At 38.8% G+C, this 15,900-nt stretch overlaps 1 protein-coding gene across 5 annotated transcripts in view; it reads right to left on the reverse strand.

Moving 5' to 3' along the window:
• Positions 1-15,900, reverse strand: part of CHD2 (chromodomain helicase DNA binding protein 2) — a 103,960-nt gene that overhangs the window by 68,962 nt on the left and 19,098 nt on the right. For 4 of the 5 annotated variants that reach the window (XM_080914902.1, XM_080914904.1, XM_080914903.1 and 1 more), the window contains exons 3-8: positions 14,743-14,974; positions 11,106-11,192; positions 9,786-9,847; positions 4,022-4,129; positions 1,634-1,774; positions 48-181 (exon numbers count right to left, since the gene is read on the reverse strand). In XM_080914902.1, coding sequence (XP_080771028.1) covers positions 48-181; positions 1,634-1,774; positions 4,022-4,129; positions 9,786-9,847; positions 11,106-11,192; positions 14,743-14,974 — 764 coding nt within the window. The remainder of the gene's footprint in view (positions 1-47; positions 182-1,633; positions 1,775-4,021; positions 4,130-9,785; positions 9,848-11,105; positions 11,193-14,742; positions 14,975-15,900) is intronic. The other variant, XM_080914901.1, reaches the window with a different exon arrangement.

The following is a 15,900-nucleotide window of genomic DNA, read 5'->3' on the forward strand; positions in this document are numbered from 1 at the left end:
TGTCTCAAAAATCCAAAGTGAGTTGTTTGCTCCCCAAAGACACAAACCTCCTTTCTTTCCCAGTCTTGAATCTAAGACCTTTTCAATAGTTTCACTATTATCTTGCTGTTCATCAACTCCTTCTCCAGTCATTTCAATGAGATCATCTGAATCAGTCTCAAAGTCATCATCTTCTTTGTAACTGTGTGAGAAATAATGCTGCATGAGTAAGAGACTGCACCTTCAGAGCTAAGCATCTCTACAGAGTAGCACTGCAATAGAACCATACACTTTGACTCCAACAAGTTATTTACAGATTTGAGTCAGAGGACTCAATGCCTATTTGCACCCCAGCCCTGATGCATGCCCACAGATAAACTCAGGAGTAGCTCACACTATATGTATAAGCAAGATACAGGAAACTACAAAGATAATCTTAACTTAGTATTGAGTAATTATGAAAAAAAGAAAATTCATAACAAAAGGAAAATTGCTATAACTTCATACAAAAGGAAAATATTCCTGAAGATCAAATGTTTCAATCATACAATTTTATCTCCCAATAACAAGAAAATGAATTTAATTTAAATTAACCCAAAGAGTTGAGGATTTTTTTCAGTCACACGTATGAATTAAAAATATAAAATGTATCTGGCCATGACGATCCCAGAAATGAAGGCAGAGAAACAGACTGAGGCTGGTCTACGCTACACAGTACTTTTCAGGATAGCCTTGACAACATAGTTCCAGACTAACCTGAGCTACATCAAAAACATAAAAAGAAAGCAAACAAACAAACCTTTACAACACGTGAACAATAAATACAAGAGGGCATAGCTCAATATCATTTGCCTCATATAAGCAAGACCCCAGGTTTAGTCTCCAACACAACAAAATAATTATAGAAAAACATAATTCTAGATATAACACAGTAAGAAAATGAGGTAAGCTAAATACCAGCACATTAAAACCCAAACCCTACATTTAATTATCAATTGGAAACATTGGGCAAGTAATTAGTATCTCTAGAGTTCAGCTTCACATTTCTAAGTGGGCCTTAGAAACATGCATATGCTCTGAGAGTAAATGCACTTCACATTCTCTAGATTAAACAAGACAATTATCTCAATACATCTATATCTTTTTTCACCATCAACCAATGCCTCATATCCTGTTACTAATGTTTACATTATGATTACATCCAAATGCCAAAAGATAAAATGAGACTCAGGAGTAATTCAGAAGTGAAAATACAATCCAAACATTGTTCCTCAAACATTAGAAAGACAGTCTGTAGGACAGGATGTAACCTTGAGGCAAGAAGCTGTGGTACATTTCATTCTCAACAACACCATTTTTTTTCCCCAAGGATGGCTAGATTCTGAAAGCAACTTTAGCTTATGTTATTTTTGTTTTTTTGAGACAAGGTCTCACTGTGTAGCTATGGCCTTTCTGAAGCAAGCTATATAGACCAGGCCTAGCATCAAACTCACAGAGATCTACCTGTCTCTGCCTCCCAAGTGCTGAGATCTAAGGTGTGCGCCACCCTCAGGCTGATATTCTTACCTGTCAATCACACCATCTGAAACTTGAAAGAACCAAGTTCTAAACATCTGCATCACCATCAATGGAGAACTTCCAAGGCACAACTGACCTCACATTTTTAGCAGCTCTTCGTCGAGTCTGCCTTTTGGGAGCTTCATCGTCGTCGTCGTCATCATCTGAAGACTCTTGTTTTTTCCTCTTTCCTCGCTGAATCTTAGGTTGCTTTTTAACTTGAGGTTTGGGGGCTGTTCTAAGATGAACAGAGGGGGGGGGGGTGGTAAAGCTTTTACTGTCACTTGGTAACTACTTCAAATGTATACAATGGCATCCCCCAGAGCAGTGGTACATACAAAATTCACTAAAGGGAGACGGGCATGGGATCAGACCTGGAATCTTAGAACTCAAGAGGTGATCATGATCATGATCAGGAGTTCAAAGTCAGCCTCCACTACATAATCAGAAAAGCCAAGGGGAAAGAGAAGGTACATCACAGAGATGTGCTTTTCCTACCTAACAAACCCTAAGACATAACCCAATAAATACTGTGCACAGATCCAGCATGACACTTCAGCCCTGAGAGCTTAAACTCAGAGGGGAAGAAGACACAGGCTTTCCCTGGAGGGGACTAGACCAGGGGTTGGCAAATTGTTCTGTAAATGGCTAGAAAAGAAATATTTAGATTTTGTTGGCCAAACAGCAAATCTGAGTCACTATACAACTTATGCAAACAGAAGACATATATTTGTCACATTTTTATGGACAAAATTTCAAACAAAGACACAGTATGCTTTGGTGATATGATTAATAAGAATAGAATTCTTCTGGAGAGAATGTTTTACATAATTAGAATTCAAATTTAGTGCTATTATCAAAGTATAAATGATAAATGTTCATCCATAAAAACCACTAGCCTTTAGGCCATTTAAAAAGTAGGTGTTGGGTGTGATTTGACCCTACCCCACTCAGTACTGAAAGCAGGTATATTTGGTGGACTGGAGAGATGGTCCTGTCAGTGAAGTGTTGCCACACAAGCGTGATGACCTGAGTTCAATTCCTCAATCTACAGATAAAGCCAGGCACAGAGGAATGCACTTATAATCCTAGCACCAAGGGAACACTTGGGGCCGGGCTGGACTCAACTAATCACTGAGCCAGGTTCCAGGGAGAAATCCTACCTCAAAAAAGAGGGATAGCTCCTGAGTTGACTTCTGCCAATCAACATACACACATACACATGTACCACACACATTTGTATGCACCCATGCACACAAATGTACACACACACATCAAAAAAAAAAAAAAAAAAAAAGAAGTTACATTTTTTTGGAGTCTTAACTTTGTGGCTAGCATGAGCTATATAGAATGTTCCAGAAAGGCCTGAGCTACACAGTGGGACAGTGGGATCTTGTCTCAAAAACCAGTGTGCTAAAACTGTTTTTAGAATCTACCCATCCTTGGGAGAGTAACAATAGTCCATTTCTAACTGCCTTGAGGTCATATCCTCCCCTGGTGACTGTATTTCTAATGTTTCAGAACAATGTCTGAATACTACTTTCACCTCTGAGTATCATGGTAAGTTTTCTCTGCCTTCTTATGTTATCATCATTTGCCATGTTTGATCAAAACTTAACCAAACCTGTTGCCTTCTCAGCCTATGCCCATGTCTACATAAATAAAACTGTCTACTTAATGTTATTGACATTATATAAATAGGATAATAAACTATACTTTCAATCAAGCAGAAGAGTATTTTTATACCCATACTTAAAAGTCAGTTCTTGTCAGGATTCAATGGTATACACCTTGAATCCCACTCTAGGTAGCAGAAGCAAGTAGATCTCTGAGTTCAATGCCAGCCAGGTCTACATAGTTAGTTTCAGGACAGCCAAGACTAAATAGAAAAATCCTGCCTCAAAAAGCCAAAAAGTAAATAAATAAAACAAGCAAGAGGGCTCAGAGGTTCAGAGCACTGGCTGCTCTGCCAAAGGTCCTCTGTTCAATTTTCTAGCAACCAAATGGTGACTCAACCATCTATAACGAGATCTGGTGCCCTCTTCTGACCTGCAGGCATACATGCAGTGGAATGCTGTATATATAATAAATAAATCTTTTTTTAAAAAACAAATAATTAGTTCAACCCAAAAAAATTTGTAACCTGGCCACACAACCAGAAAGTTGTTTTTTTAAGCAGAAGATAGAGTTGCATATACCACACACCCATGAAAAACAAAAAAACAAAGATCAACTATCAGAGAACATGATCAGAGCCCATGATATGCATAAGATAATGTGATGATGATAACTGGAAAGTGACCTCAGCAGCCCAGTCACTAAGATACTTGCTAAAGTTTCAGGCTGGCACAAAGAAAGCAAACATCCAAATCCTAAACAGGACAAACTGTCTTGACTGGGACTCTGGCTCCAGTGGACTTCCTCCTTCACATGTAACCACAGTAAGCTCAGCTACAAGCAGAGACTGGGCAGCCAAGCAGCATACCTTCTAGGGGCGGGTCTTCTAGCTTTTACTTTCTTTTGTTCTGTCTCACTCTCTGCACTGGTTCCCTGTTCCTGTTCATCTTCTGAGGGGTCCTGTTTCCATTTTTCTCTGTGATCAAAAGCAAAACGAAATAATTTTTTTCTATAAGAATTCTTAACCTAAGCAATCTCAAAAGACAAATTCCAAAATCAATTTCTGAACACAGAATGTGTGCATTAGATGCTATACTAGAAGACATATTTAAACTCAATGTAAATTTGGGGTTTTGTTATTCTTTCTGAATTACATACCATTTATTCCTAGTTTAACTCTAGGAACAAATATAAACGAAGACAATGAGTATAATTTTCAAGCCTCCTTGTCCAGGAGAGAAAAGGCTGACACCCATTCTCTTTATCCATGCCTCTATCACTGGCAGGCCTAAGTCCAGAGTGAACTTCCCACCAAAGGCTCCCGAACTTTGGCACGCATCAGAACTAGCAAGTTTGTTTCTGACTCAAAAGCTGTCAATTATGAAAGCTCTGAATTCTAACAAATCAACACAAGATGCTGATATTGGGTATAAATATATTTTAAAATAGGGGGAAGGGGTAGCAGACCCCAACACTTGAGTTTGTAGAGTTAGGGGTTGTTGGGTTAGGTTGAGCTTTTTCTTCCTTTAAGCTCCACAGCCAACCTATATGAAATGCTTTAAGTCTTTAGAATGTAACTAAGGAAACAGTCCCTGAATTTATTTCTCAGTGTTAAACTTACCACCCAACTAAATAATCTGTTTTGTTTAAGACTCATTAGTTGATAAGGGGATTTTTTTTGTTCCTTGAGAAGGCTTAAAAGAGCCATAACCTATAGGTGTTCTTTTATCTCTAAGACCTTTAGTTTTTAAGGCTAACCAGGACACCACAGGGACCTAGCTCATTTCTCACCTGTAGTAAACCAAGTATGGGATAGCTACTAGGCATGAAAGACCTAGGAGAAAACCTGACAGGCACGTGCTTGAGGTTCCTCCGAAAACAAAACAATTACCATTGTACCCATGGGAGGTCATAACAACTACCAAGTTGAATTAATTTTCTTCATAGGACAAGAAAAACAGTGCTGACTTGCTCCCAAAAGGAATAGATTCCTGGGGCCCTTCCTAACAGCTGCAAGAGTTACTACTGATTAGTTACTACTACAACTAATTCTGCTCCACCTGAATTAGTCAGAGTTGGGAGAGGAGAATCTACCGTTTCATGAAATGGAAATGTACAATGTACTCTCATGTACATAATGGAGATTCTATCAGCACTGTATGTCATTGGCGCCTTGCACAAAGATGAATACAAAGCTGGTAAATAAAACTGGCCTTGGTTAAATAAAGAAGTTAACTAATGAAGAAGTGCTATCAATTTTTCAATCAGCTATGCTGGGAACTTTTGGATGGAGCCTAGCTCAGTAAGCCCAGTTACCTATCAGTCTTTCTTTAAAACAAAGACTTTTTGTATCTACCCATACATGCTCTGGCATCTAGCTTCTTCTGCTTACTGAAGATCTAGTAAAAAAACTTGTTAAAGAATATAAAGAAGACAGACATGATGATATCAGAACAAGACAGAACAATGATGAGTCCTTGAAAAGCAAACAAAAAAGGCATCTAAGTAATAGATGGTGATTACCAAGAAGACTTAAGAGTAAGGTGTACCCAGCCCTTGGGAAACTGGCTTTGAATCCATCTCCTCCCTAGGACTCCAAAGGAACTCAACAGTCATGCAGTAAAAAATGGCCTCATAGGAACAAGTCTCAAAATCATGGGCAATTAAGAACCAAGGGAAAAATCCATCAATGAAAAAGAATCCAGAATCATATAACCTGAACTAGGGCTATTAGTGAGACCCACTACAAAGAACACAGCAAACTAAAACTGCAACAGAGAAAGTGTGTGTTAAGGCCACAGTATGGTACACAAAATAAAAATGTACACACAACCAGAAGACCATGGGCTCTACCAACCTAAGAATGTAAAAGGAAAAAAAAAAAAAATGTATCAAACCAACCCAACCGGTCTAAAGCCCAGTGCTCTTCCTGGAAAACTAAGCTGCTTGCAGGCACAGCAAATCCTAACACCTACTTTTCTCAATCATAACCCACAGAAGACCGTTAAAGACCTAGGAAAAATTATAGCCAAGCTTACATGTTCCAGAGTAGCTAGACAATTAGAGGTGCAGGTGTTTCAAATTGGCCACATTATGTTTTAATTTCCAAAAATAAGGAAAAAGAGAATTATTTGGTTTGGTTTTTCTGAAACAGAGACCCACTATATAGCTCTGCCTGGCTTGGAATCACTGTGTAGACAAAGCTAGCCTTGAACTCACCAAAATATATCTGCTTCTTTCTGCCTCCTAAGAGCTGGGATTACAGGTGTTTGCCACCATACCCAATAGGAGAAAGAAAGATCAACCATCTGTGGAGATGAAGTGAGAATAATCATCGACTTCCCAATATTCCCCCCCATTCCAATACACAGCTTTTGAACAAGTAAACATGCTCATTTCTGATAGGAAGCCAACTTAAAAGAAAGTTCTTAAAGGAGACTCCCCAGTCACTCATATATTGCAAGTCACGTTGCAATAGACACGAGTCCTAAGAGGTAAGTACTTGGGCCTGGCTCAGAAATTAACACTTGCTGCTTTCCCAGAGAACCTGAGTCTGATCCTAGCACACACACAGTGGTTCCCAACCATCCCTAACTGTAGCTCCAGGCAAGGCAAACACTCTCTTTTGAACATTAAGGACAGCAAGCATGCACGTGTGCATAAAGGCAAAACACCCATATACATAAAATAAACAAATTTAAAAGAGCTTGATTAAAAACTATTTGATTTATCAAAAAGAAACTTGCATTTTAATCTAGCATAAACAGAATTTTTGCCAAACTTTGGGGACTATGGAAAAAAAACTACCAAAATTTAGTTACTAAGACTTTAAGCACACTAGTTGTCTGAATACTCGTCAGGTGGGAAGGGTTAACTTTCAATTATTAGAAAAGAGAGGCTGCAAAACAAATTCAGAGGACAGGCAGGGAGAAAAAGTCCCTTTTAAATATAATGAGTATTGTAAAAAACAATGGCTAACTTCTGAACACATCTAAGAATTCTTTTTTCAACTTTAATTTTGTTTTAAGATTTATTTATTTTATGCATATAAGTACACTGTAGCTGTCTTCAGACATACCAGAAGAGGGCATCGGATCCCATTACAAATGGTTGTGAGCCACCATGTGTTTTCTGGAAGAGCAGTCAGTGCCCTTAGCCACTGAGCCATCTGACTAATAATGACCCAATTCCATTGACACATCTATGACAGATTTCCAACTCAAAACACTAAAAAGAAATAAATAACCAAGATCTCTTCCTCATCCTCCCTCCTGATCTCCTCCCTCCCTCCCTCTCTCTCTCTCTCTCTCTCTCTCTCTCTCTCTCACACACACACACACACACACACACCCCTCTGCATGATTATAACTAAAATATTTTAACCTCTGGTTGGAAGCAGAGTTGGACCAAAATCACTACCTTCATACACACTATTGGGACAAAGAACCTGCAGAAATGCTACACAACAATGTCCCGATTAGGACAACATTGCACTACACTTTATTTCTTTAGCTTTTTAAAAATCTGAGACCCCTCCCCCATCTCAAAAAAAAGAAAGAAAATGCATGAATACTAATCTGTACAGTTCTGAAGAGCTTGTCCCCCTTTGGGTAAGTTTCTCTATTCTCAGTTTCACATTGGCACACACAACAGATTCTGTTACATTTGTTATGAGATCACAGTTGCCACAAATATTCAAACATATGATGCCTTCAAACAATGTGATCAAGATGGGCATTTCAAAAAACATCCCTATAAGGCAAACAACAAACAATAGAAAACAGTCTCCCAAGCAGCTCATGCAACAGAAGGGCAAAGAAAGCCTCCTAAGATGTCCCAGATGGCTGTCTCCCAGTCAGCATGCAAAACACAAAGGAAACTGGGCATATTCAGGCAAGACAATATTAAACACTGCTCTACTAAGTTCTTTAGTAATATACATCTAAAATAACTAATTATTTGCAAGCAGGATTTTTACTTCTGTTTTGGAGATGAAGAAATGGGTTTAAGAAATTCAAGTTTGCCTACTAATCACAGATCATGTAACTGGAGAACTTGGCGGAGATTATCTCTGAATTGATTGATGATATGCAAAGTTCTGGATACCTATATTTTTCAAAAAGGCTCTACAAAATTAATACAGCTAAGGAACAGTACACCATGGAAATGTGGCTGGGGTGGGAGTGTTACTTAATAACAATTTGTGATTCACAAAATTTTTTAATTAGAAACAGTGAACTTCTAGGTATAGAGGGACTGTCTTATCCTGCCACTTGGAATGTGAAGGCAGGAGGCTCAGACTCATCTATAATAGTGATACCCTTGTCTCAAAAATACATAACAAATAAAAACAATACCACACTCCTTTCATCTCATCACCAGGAAGGCCTAAGTTTGAGGCTAGCCTGGGCAGTAAAACAAGACCTTGCATTAAAAATAATAAAAATAAAAAATAACCATCCTGAGGCCAGGGGTAATGGCACATACTTGTAATCCCAGCACAGGAAAAGCAGACCCAGGAAGATATGCCACAATTCAAGGCAAGCCTGATCTACATAGTGAACTCTAAGCAAAGCCTGTGCTCCTGGCAAGAATGAGACTCTGAACCTGGAGAGATGGCTCAGCCGTTAAGAGCACTGTCTAACCTTCCAGAGGTCCTCAGTTCAATCCCCAGCAACCACATGGTGGCTCACAACCATCTGGCATTCGAGTATACATGCAGATAGAGCACTCATATACATAAAATAGATCTTAGAAAAAAAAATGAGACTGTCTTTTTAGAAAAATCTCTGTGTGTGTGTGTGTGTGTGTGTGTGTGTGTGTGTTATACACCTATGATTCCAAAATTTAGAAAAGAGGCATAAAGACCAAGAGTTTAAGGTAAACTTCAGCTACAGACAGACTAAGACCAAGGCCTACCTACGACATTTGAGGCCCTGTGTCAAAACAGGAAAATAAGGCGCATGAGCTAGATAAAGGTATACACCTCCAAGCATGATAACTTGCATTCCATCCACAAACATACATGAAAGATGCCCACAAACTGTTCCCTGACATCCACATGCACACTCACACACATATATATGCATACAAATATAAAGGCTTTTTAAATTTAATTGTAAGAAAATAATCTCCATAATTAATGAGGACAGAACTAGGGCTCAGTAGTAGAGTGCTCACCTACAACATATGTGAGGCTTTATATTCAATCTCTAATCCTTCAGAAAATAATGAACAGAATATAACTTGTTGTAAAATATTTTAACTCTAAGATCAAGAATTAAAAGTTTTGGGTCTACAAACTATAATCTTATAATTACATGAAACAGTATGTATTTCATAACAAAATGGGTACCCAAAAAATATGAACCTTACCATATCAACATGAGATTGGTCAATTAAAATCTGCTCTTTACTTAACAAGAATGCAATGTTTACTTTGGTATTTGTTTACTATAAGAAAAAAATTAACTGCATTGGCCTACCAGAACTTAAGAAGCTGGAGTTGGAGCTCTAACAAACTTAAACTGAGGCTCTTGAGACCTGGGACAGACAGAACACAAAGGCTGTCCCATAAATGCAGACATGTTCAAAATCATAGGATTAGGTCATTTCCCCCATGAAAGACTTACTGTTTCTTCAGCTGCCTCTGGCCTCTTCTTTTCGGACTCCCACTCTCAGACCCGCTACTTGCCTTTGGTGTGGGAGAGGAAGAAATGATTAGACTTTAATTCACAGGGAGACTTCAGATGAAATGAAGCCTAAGCACTTGCAAGGTGGAGCCCACTCTTCTTTTGCTTTGAAAATCAGTGTCTCTTTCTCATGTCTACAATTCAGTCATCTAGAGCAGCAACATCAAATACAAATCCTACCCATAAAAGTACTGAAACTACATGTCTAACACAGTGAACCAGCCACCACATAGGAACTTGGCACTTGACATGTGCCTACTAGGGCTGGGAAATAAAGTTTTAAATTTTACATAATTCTAAATATAAATTTTAATTGCTTCTCAGCCTTTTGGTTAAGATCAAGTGTAAATATAAATATTAAAAGTCACATGTGCTAGTAGTAACTATATAAGCCACTATAGATCTAATAACACAATAAAAAATACCAAATTTAGTGAATGTGCCTTAAAGGTACTGCCTACCAATTTATTCACCTTGGACTCAATTAATGAGCATCAGCGATCACAAATGAAGGGCTAACAGCACTAGGCCAAGGAAGGATTATAGTCACAGACAGTGTGACAGCATCTTCCCCCAGATGAACCAAAATGGCACTGTTCCTACTGCTGTTAGTCTTGGGTCCTGCTAAGAATACACTGATGTATAAAACAGGAGGAGTATACACATGTAACTGGATATGAGGAACATAGTTGTCTGGGAGCTGCAGGGAAGGGATGCTCAGGCAGACCAGCTCAGAAGCCACTCAGAACTCAAACAACATAAACAGGAAGGTGTTGGCACTTAAAAAATAAAAACAAAAAAAAAAAAAACCAAAAAACCTCCATCTCTCATAATTAGATCAAAAAATGAATATATTAGAAACTAATTTTCTATCTCATACTACAATCTAGACAGAAAATCATACTTACATGAATTAAGGAAAAAAGTGCACTGAATACTCCTCTTTTCTTTCTCTGGAATGGATCTAAAACCACTCCCATATTCCATTTGTTCAGCAAAATAAGACAAAATGCTACATGTCTAAAGTAAACTTACCACAATCAATTACACTCAAATTCAAGTTTAATTGAAATCACATAGCACCATAAATACTGGATTGAAACATTACTTGCTAAGTATTTACTTATGGCCTCACAGAAAGGCCTGATTAGAGGCACTTTAAGCTGCCACAGCTGAAGCTGTCTCTTTACAAGTAACACACCAGTCACAGGTGAGGTGAAAAGGGAACTGAAGTGCACCCTTGAATACTTCTTTTCTTACCTCTTCCTTAATATTAAATCGTGATGGTTCTTGTCTGCTTCGATTTGACCTCCTAACCCCATAAACATCAGGATATTCTTCCCACATCTGCAAAATGAAGATTGCACATGAGTCCTTTCCCTAACACCACTTGCTATTGTCGTTATCAGAACACTAATTTCAAGTCATATAAATAGTCAAAAGGGTTGTTTCGCTACATTTGGGGGAAAGTTTAGTATCCTTTCAAAAAAATGAGTATTATCCTAATGAAGAAAGTTTTAACTAAAGGAGGGTCTGGTGAAGTGGTAAGTTTCTCTACTCTCTTCCCCAGAGATCACTATGCTTACACATGCTCTGTGCTTTTTAAACTAAATCCCAGGAAAGCAAAAGGAAGCTGAATGGACTGTCGCATGCTGGTGTGAAGACATTTAATCATGTTTAAACATGTGGAAGAGATGGTAGAAAACCAACATTAGGATTATGGCTTTTGTTAAAAACAGAAAACATTCAGAAAATTGGGACAAAGAACTAGAAACCACTGAGGCCAGTAAAATGTTTCACAGAAGGATGTTTTCTTTAGAGAACCAGGCATGTTAAACTCTCAGCCATGTGGCTCTATGTCCCTGAAACTGTAATAGGAAATAAATCACAAAGTATCCAGGTATACTGGGCAGAGAAGGGAAGGAGCATGACACCAAGTCTAGAACAGCACTGTCCCACTGTTTCTCTTAAACATTTTAATATTTTGAATAAATTTCACATGCCTAGCTAGGCATGATGTGGCACACCTTTCATCCCAGTGCTCAGGAGGCAGAGACAGGCAGATCACTGTGCTTTCAAAGCCAGCCAGTCTAGCCTACACAGTGAGTTCCAGGACAGCCAGAACTACAGACTGAAATCCTAACTTGGAGGAAAAAAAGTAAAAATCAGATTTAAAAGCCAAAATTCATAAAAGATTAACCAAAAAAACAAACAAACAAACAAAAAAGAACCCCACGCTATCACTAAGCAAAGGAGGGCAGTATTAAAGAATAAAAACCAAACACACATAAGTGTATAGCACCCTCTCAGAGTGTGGTACACCTAGAACTTAAATCATTAATAATTCAAGAGCTAAGTAAGAATATAGCCTTGTTGCAATTTTTGGTATTCAAAAATCATTATGTTTAATCTACACACACCAAGAAAACTTTGACTGTTTCCATGTTACGTTCTGTTCTACATGTACTTTATACTTATGGTAACTAGTAAGATTTCAATGCATGCTATCAAACCTCTAAAAGAATCAAGTACTGACAAAAATATATTCATGTAGTTTATGCAAAATAAATAAATGCTTACCAAATAATAACAACAACAAAAAAAACCAATAACACACACACACACACACACACACACACACACACAAGCTACAGTACACTAAAAAACTAGGAATAACCTAAAAAAGTTAAAAGTGGCCCAGAAGTAAGCATTTCAGAATTAGAATCCAATGTAATTTTCTAATTCAATGTTGTCAAATTCCCAAATAATGGCTTTAGAATTATCCCAATTTTAATGGTCAAAATACCCAGGTGGGACTTAAGTGCAGGTGGAAGAGGCAGGTAACTACACACCACACTGGGCCAACCTGGTAGAGAGGGGAACTTGTGCTATTCTGCCCACACCCACACCTATTCCTTTTGGGACCTCAGCTACAGAAGAGAAGTTATGCGTATGACTCAGCAGAAAACATCTGGAGCCTCTACTGACTGAGACAGCCAAGCCTGGCTGATGACTACCCCATCATCCTCCTCTCAAACTCTGCCCAGGCATACTGGCCCAATGCTGCACCACTTACACCCCATAGCAGCCTGTATCATGTCATTTAGAGACCAGCTGATTCTGCTCTTCAAGAAAAGAGTAATGAGAATTCACTCACTACAGAGCACCCTACATGGATAATGAAACCTTCCTCCAGTTAGGGAAGACAGGGAAGCCAGCATGTAAATAAGATGTAACTAGAAAGCAGTGCTTTTGGAATTTCTCATCTAAGGTAATCCTTCTATTAGGTCCAGCCACATAGAATTATGTATTTTTACCTCTGTAGGTAAAATCACTTTAACCATAAAATGATTTTAATATTCCTAAAGATGCAATCTTATCTTGAAATCCTACACGTTTACATATGTATATGTATGTATTTATTCCGTGGTGGAGACCAAATATGCAAATCTGATTTCAGCAATGCTTTCTCAAGCCAGGCATAGTTCCACAAAGCTGCCTGTAAGTCCAGCTCCAGTACATTAGAGTTCTGCTTCTGGCCTCTTCAAAGGACAGCACACATACATATAAATAAAAGTAAACTATTTTAAAAAGCCAGGGTTTAGGGCCAGCCAGGGCTACATAGTAAGACACTGTCAATCCCCCCAAAAAAGGCCAGGTATCTTAGCTCATGTGTTTAATCACAGTACTAAGAAACGGCTGTGAGTCTGAGGTATCTGGGCTACAACAGTGTTCCAGGCCAGTCATGGATTTATAGTGAAATCCTGTCTCAAATGAATAAATAAGTAAATAAACAAACAAACTCTAAAGTAAATTTTCCTATCCTGAAGCCATCTGATGCCCTATTATGCAACAACTTTGTTGAAAAACTAAATGTTCAACACAAGTCTGCCTCAAGAGCTCCAAATGACCGACTTTTAACTTCATATAGGCTGAAATGTTTTACTATCGCCTACAATTTAATATTATCTATAAAAGGTAAATTAATAGACAAATTTGCATTTTAGATTGTAGCTTAAATTTAAAAGGCAACGACATAAAACTTTATTCAGGTTTTTTTTTTTTAAGCAGAAAGCAGTATTTTGTATTTTGAGTGGTTCACACACGTCTCAAAATCTTACAAGTTCATATGTGGTGAGCTGGAAACTACCTAAGCTGGTGAAGTTCGTAGGACAATGCTCAAACCCAGCACCACAAAAAAGATAATAATGCCTCTTATCCCAACAGGAGGCAGAGGAAAGAGTTGTTCAAGGTCATCCGGGCCTCCAGGACTACATAATACCCTATGCCTCACCCCCCCCCCCAAAAAAAAGTTAGGAAACCTGCTGATAAAGCCACACCATCACATTAATTCTTTTCACCAAAAAAATAATGTATTCCAAGGTTTAAAATTAATGTGAAAGTGTTATGCACCTTAGTTTTTGCCTTTTGAATTCTTTGCTACAAGACTCTTTCTAATAAGCAAAAGATAACTACAGTTGCCTTTGTCCGGGCTGTTTCATGGTTTGTTTTCTCTTATTCAGACAAGGAAAGCTACGGCAGTGTGATGGCCCAGGCCTGTAATCCCAGCACGAGAGATGGAGGAGAATCTCAAGAGTTCCAGGCCACACCAGGCTATACAGTAAGACCCTGACTGAAAACAAAGGACAAGGGACGGAGAGAATAACTGGCCAGGCATGATGGCGAACATCTATAACGTCTGCACGTGGAAGACTGAGGCAGGAGGATCGAGAGAGTAAAGCCAGTCTTGGCTGTACTGCAAGCAAGTTCCAGGCTAGCCCAAGGTACACGAGACCCTATCTCCAGAAACAGAAGACATAGTAATCAACCTTCTTTGGAAACACTTGCTAGCTGGTCCTAGATAGTAGCAAATTACAATATCCAGCTCAAGAGGTACCTTCTTCACATCAGCTATCCGTTCCTTCTTAGAGGCAGGCTTCTCTTTAGCTTCTGGAAGGACTGGCTGGGATTTGGAACCTGCCGATTCACTCTCAGACTCTGATTGGCTCTCAGAAGATTCCGAACTGCTATTGGACTCGCTGCCATGTCCACTTCCGGGATCGCTGCCCTGCTCACTCTCAGACTGACTGCCAGAGTCTGAAGCCGAAGCTTCTTCAGAGGCTGAATGACTTAATAGAGAGACAGACGGAGAAAGAAGGACTTAGAAACATTTAAAACTGCCACATAAATTGTTTCTTAAAATCCTCTGGTGATAGGTCTCCAGACCATAATTTCGGCAATTTAGCATCCACATCGTCAAATTCATTTTTATTCTTGTGCTGCAAATGTTTTCCCTTACTAGCATTTTCTGATGCCGTAACATATACCGGAAATTTTTCTTATTTTCACACAATCAGGAGAACATCATTCAAAAGAGGTAAAACTATATAGCTCAGAGTATTTAAGGAACTCTGACCTTGCTGCAACACTATGATCTGTCTACTAAGTCACATCTGTTTAAGTACCAAATGCCCCCTTCTAAATAAAAAGTAATAATTTCAAAAATAACAAAAATAAAGCCACCCCAAAAGGAAGAAGGTGAAAATCAGATCAGTGGTTCTCAGTGACAGGTGACCAGCTCAGGTAGGGAGCTACACTCCCCATTCTACACTACACACTTCTGCAGCCCAGAAGCCCTGCCTCCAAAGCCATGATTCTTTTATGATTTATTATACATAAGTACACTGCAGCTGTCTTCAGACACACCAGAAGAGGACATCAGATCTCATTACAGATGGTTGGTTGTGAGCCACCATGTGGTTGCTGGGAATTGAACTCAGGACCTCTGGAAGAGCAGTCAGTGCTCTTAACCTCTGAGCCATCTCTGCAGTCCAAAAGCCATGATTCTGATGAGAATGCCACCACCAGACTTTCTCTGATAAGGTACACACCCTGCTTCCCTCCCTTTCCTCATTCCAAACCGTCAGAAAAAGAACATTCCAAGTAGGTAAACAATCATGAAAGCTATAAAACAGAACTATAGGTTGAGAGATAGACACAGTAGTATGAAGCTTGAGAGGGAAATTCCTTATTTACCACCACTGTATCTGCCAAA

The sequence above is a fragment of the Micromys minutus genome, assembly GCF_963924665.1.
Source record: "Micromys minutus genome assembly, chromosome: 3".
NCBI lineage: Eukaryota > Metazoa > Chordata > Mammalia > Rodentia > Muridae > Micromys > Micromys minutus.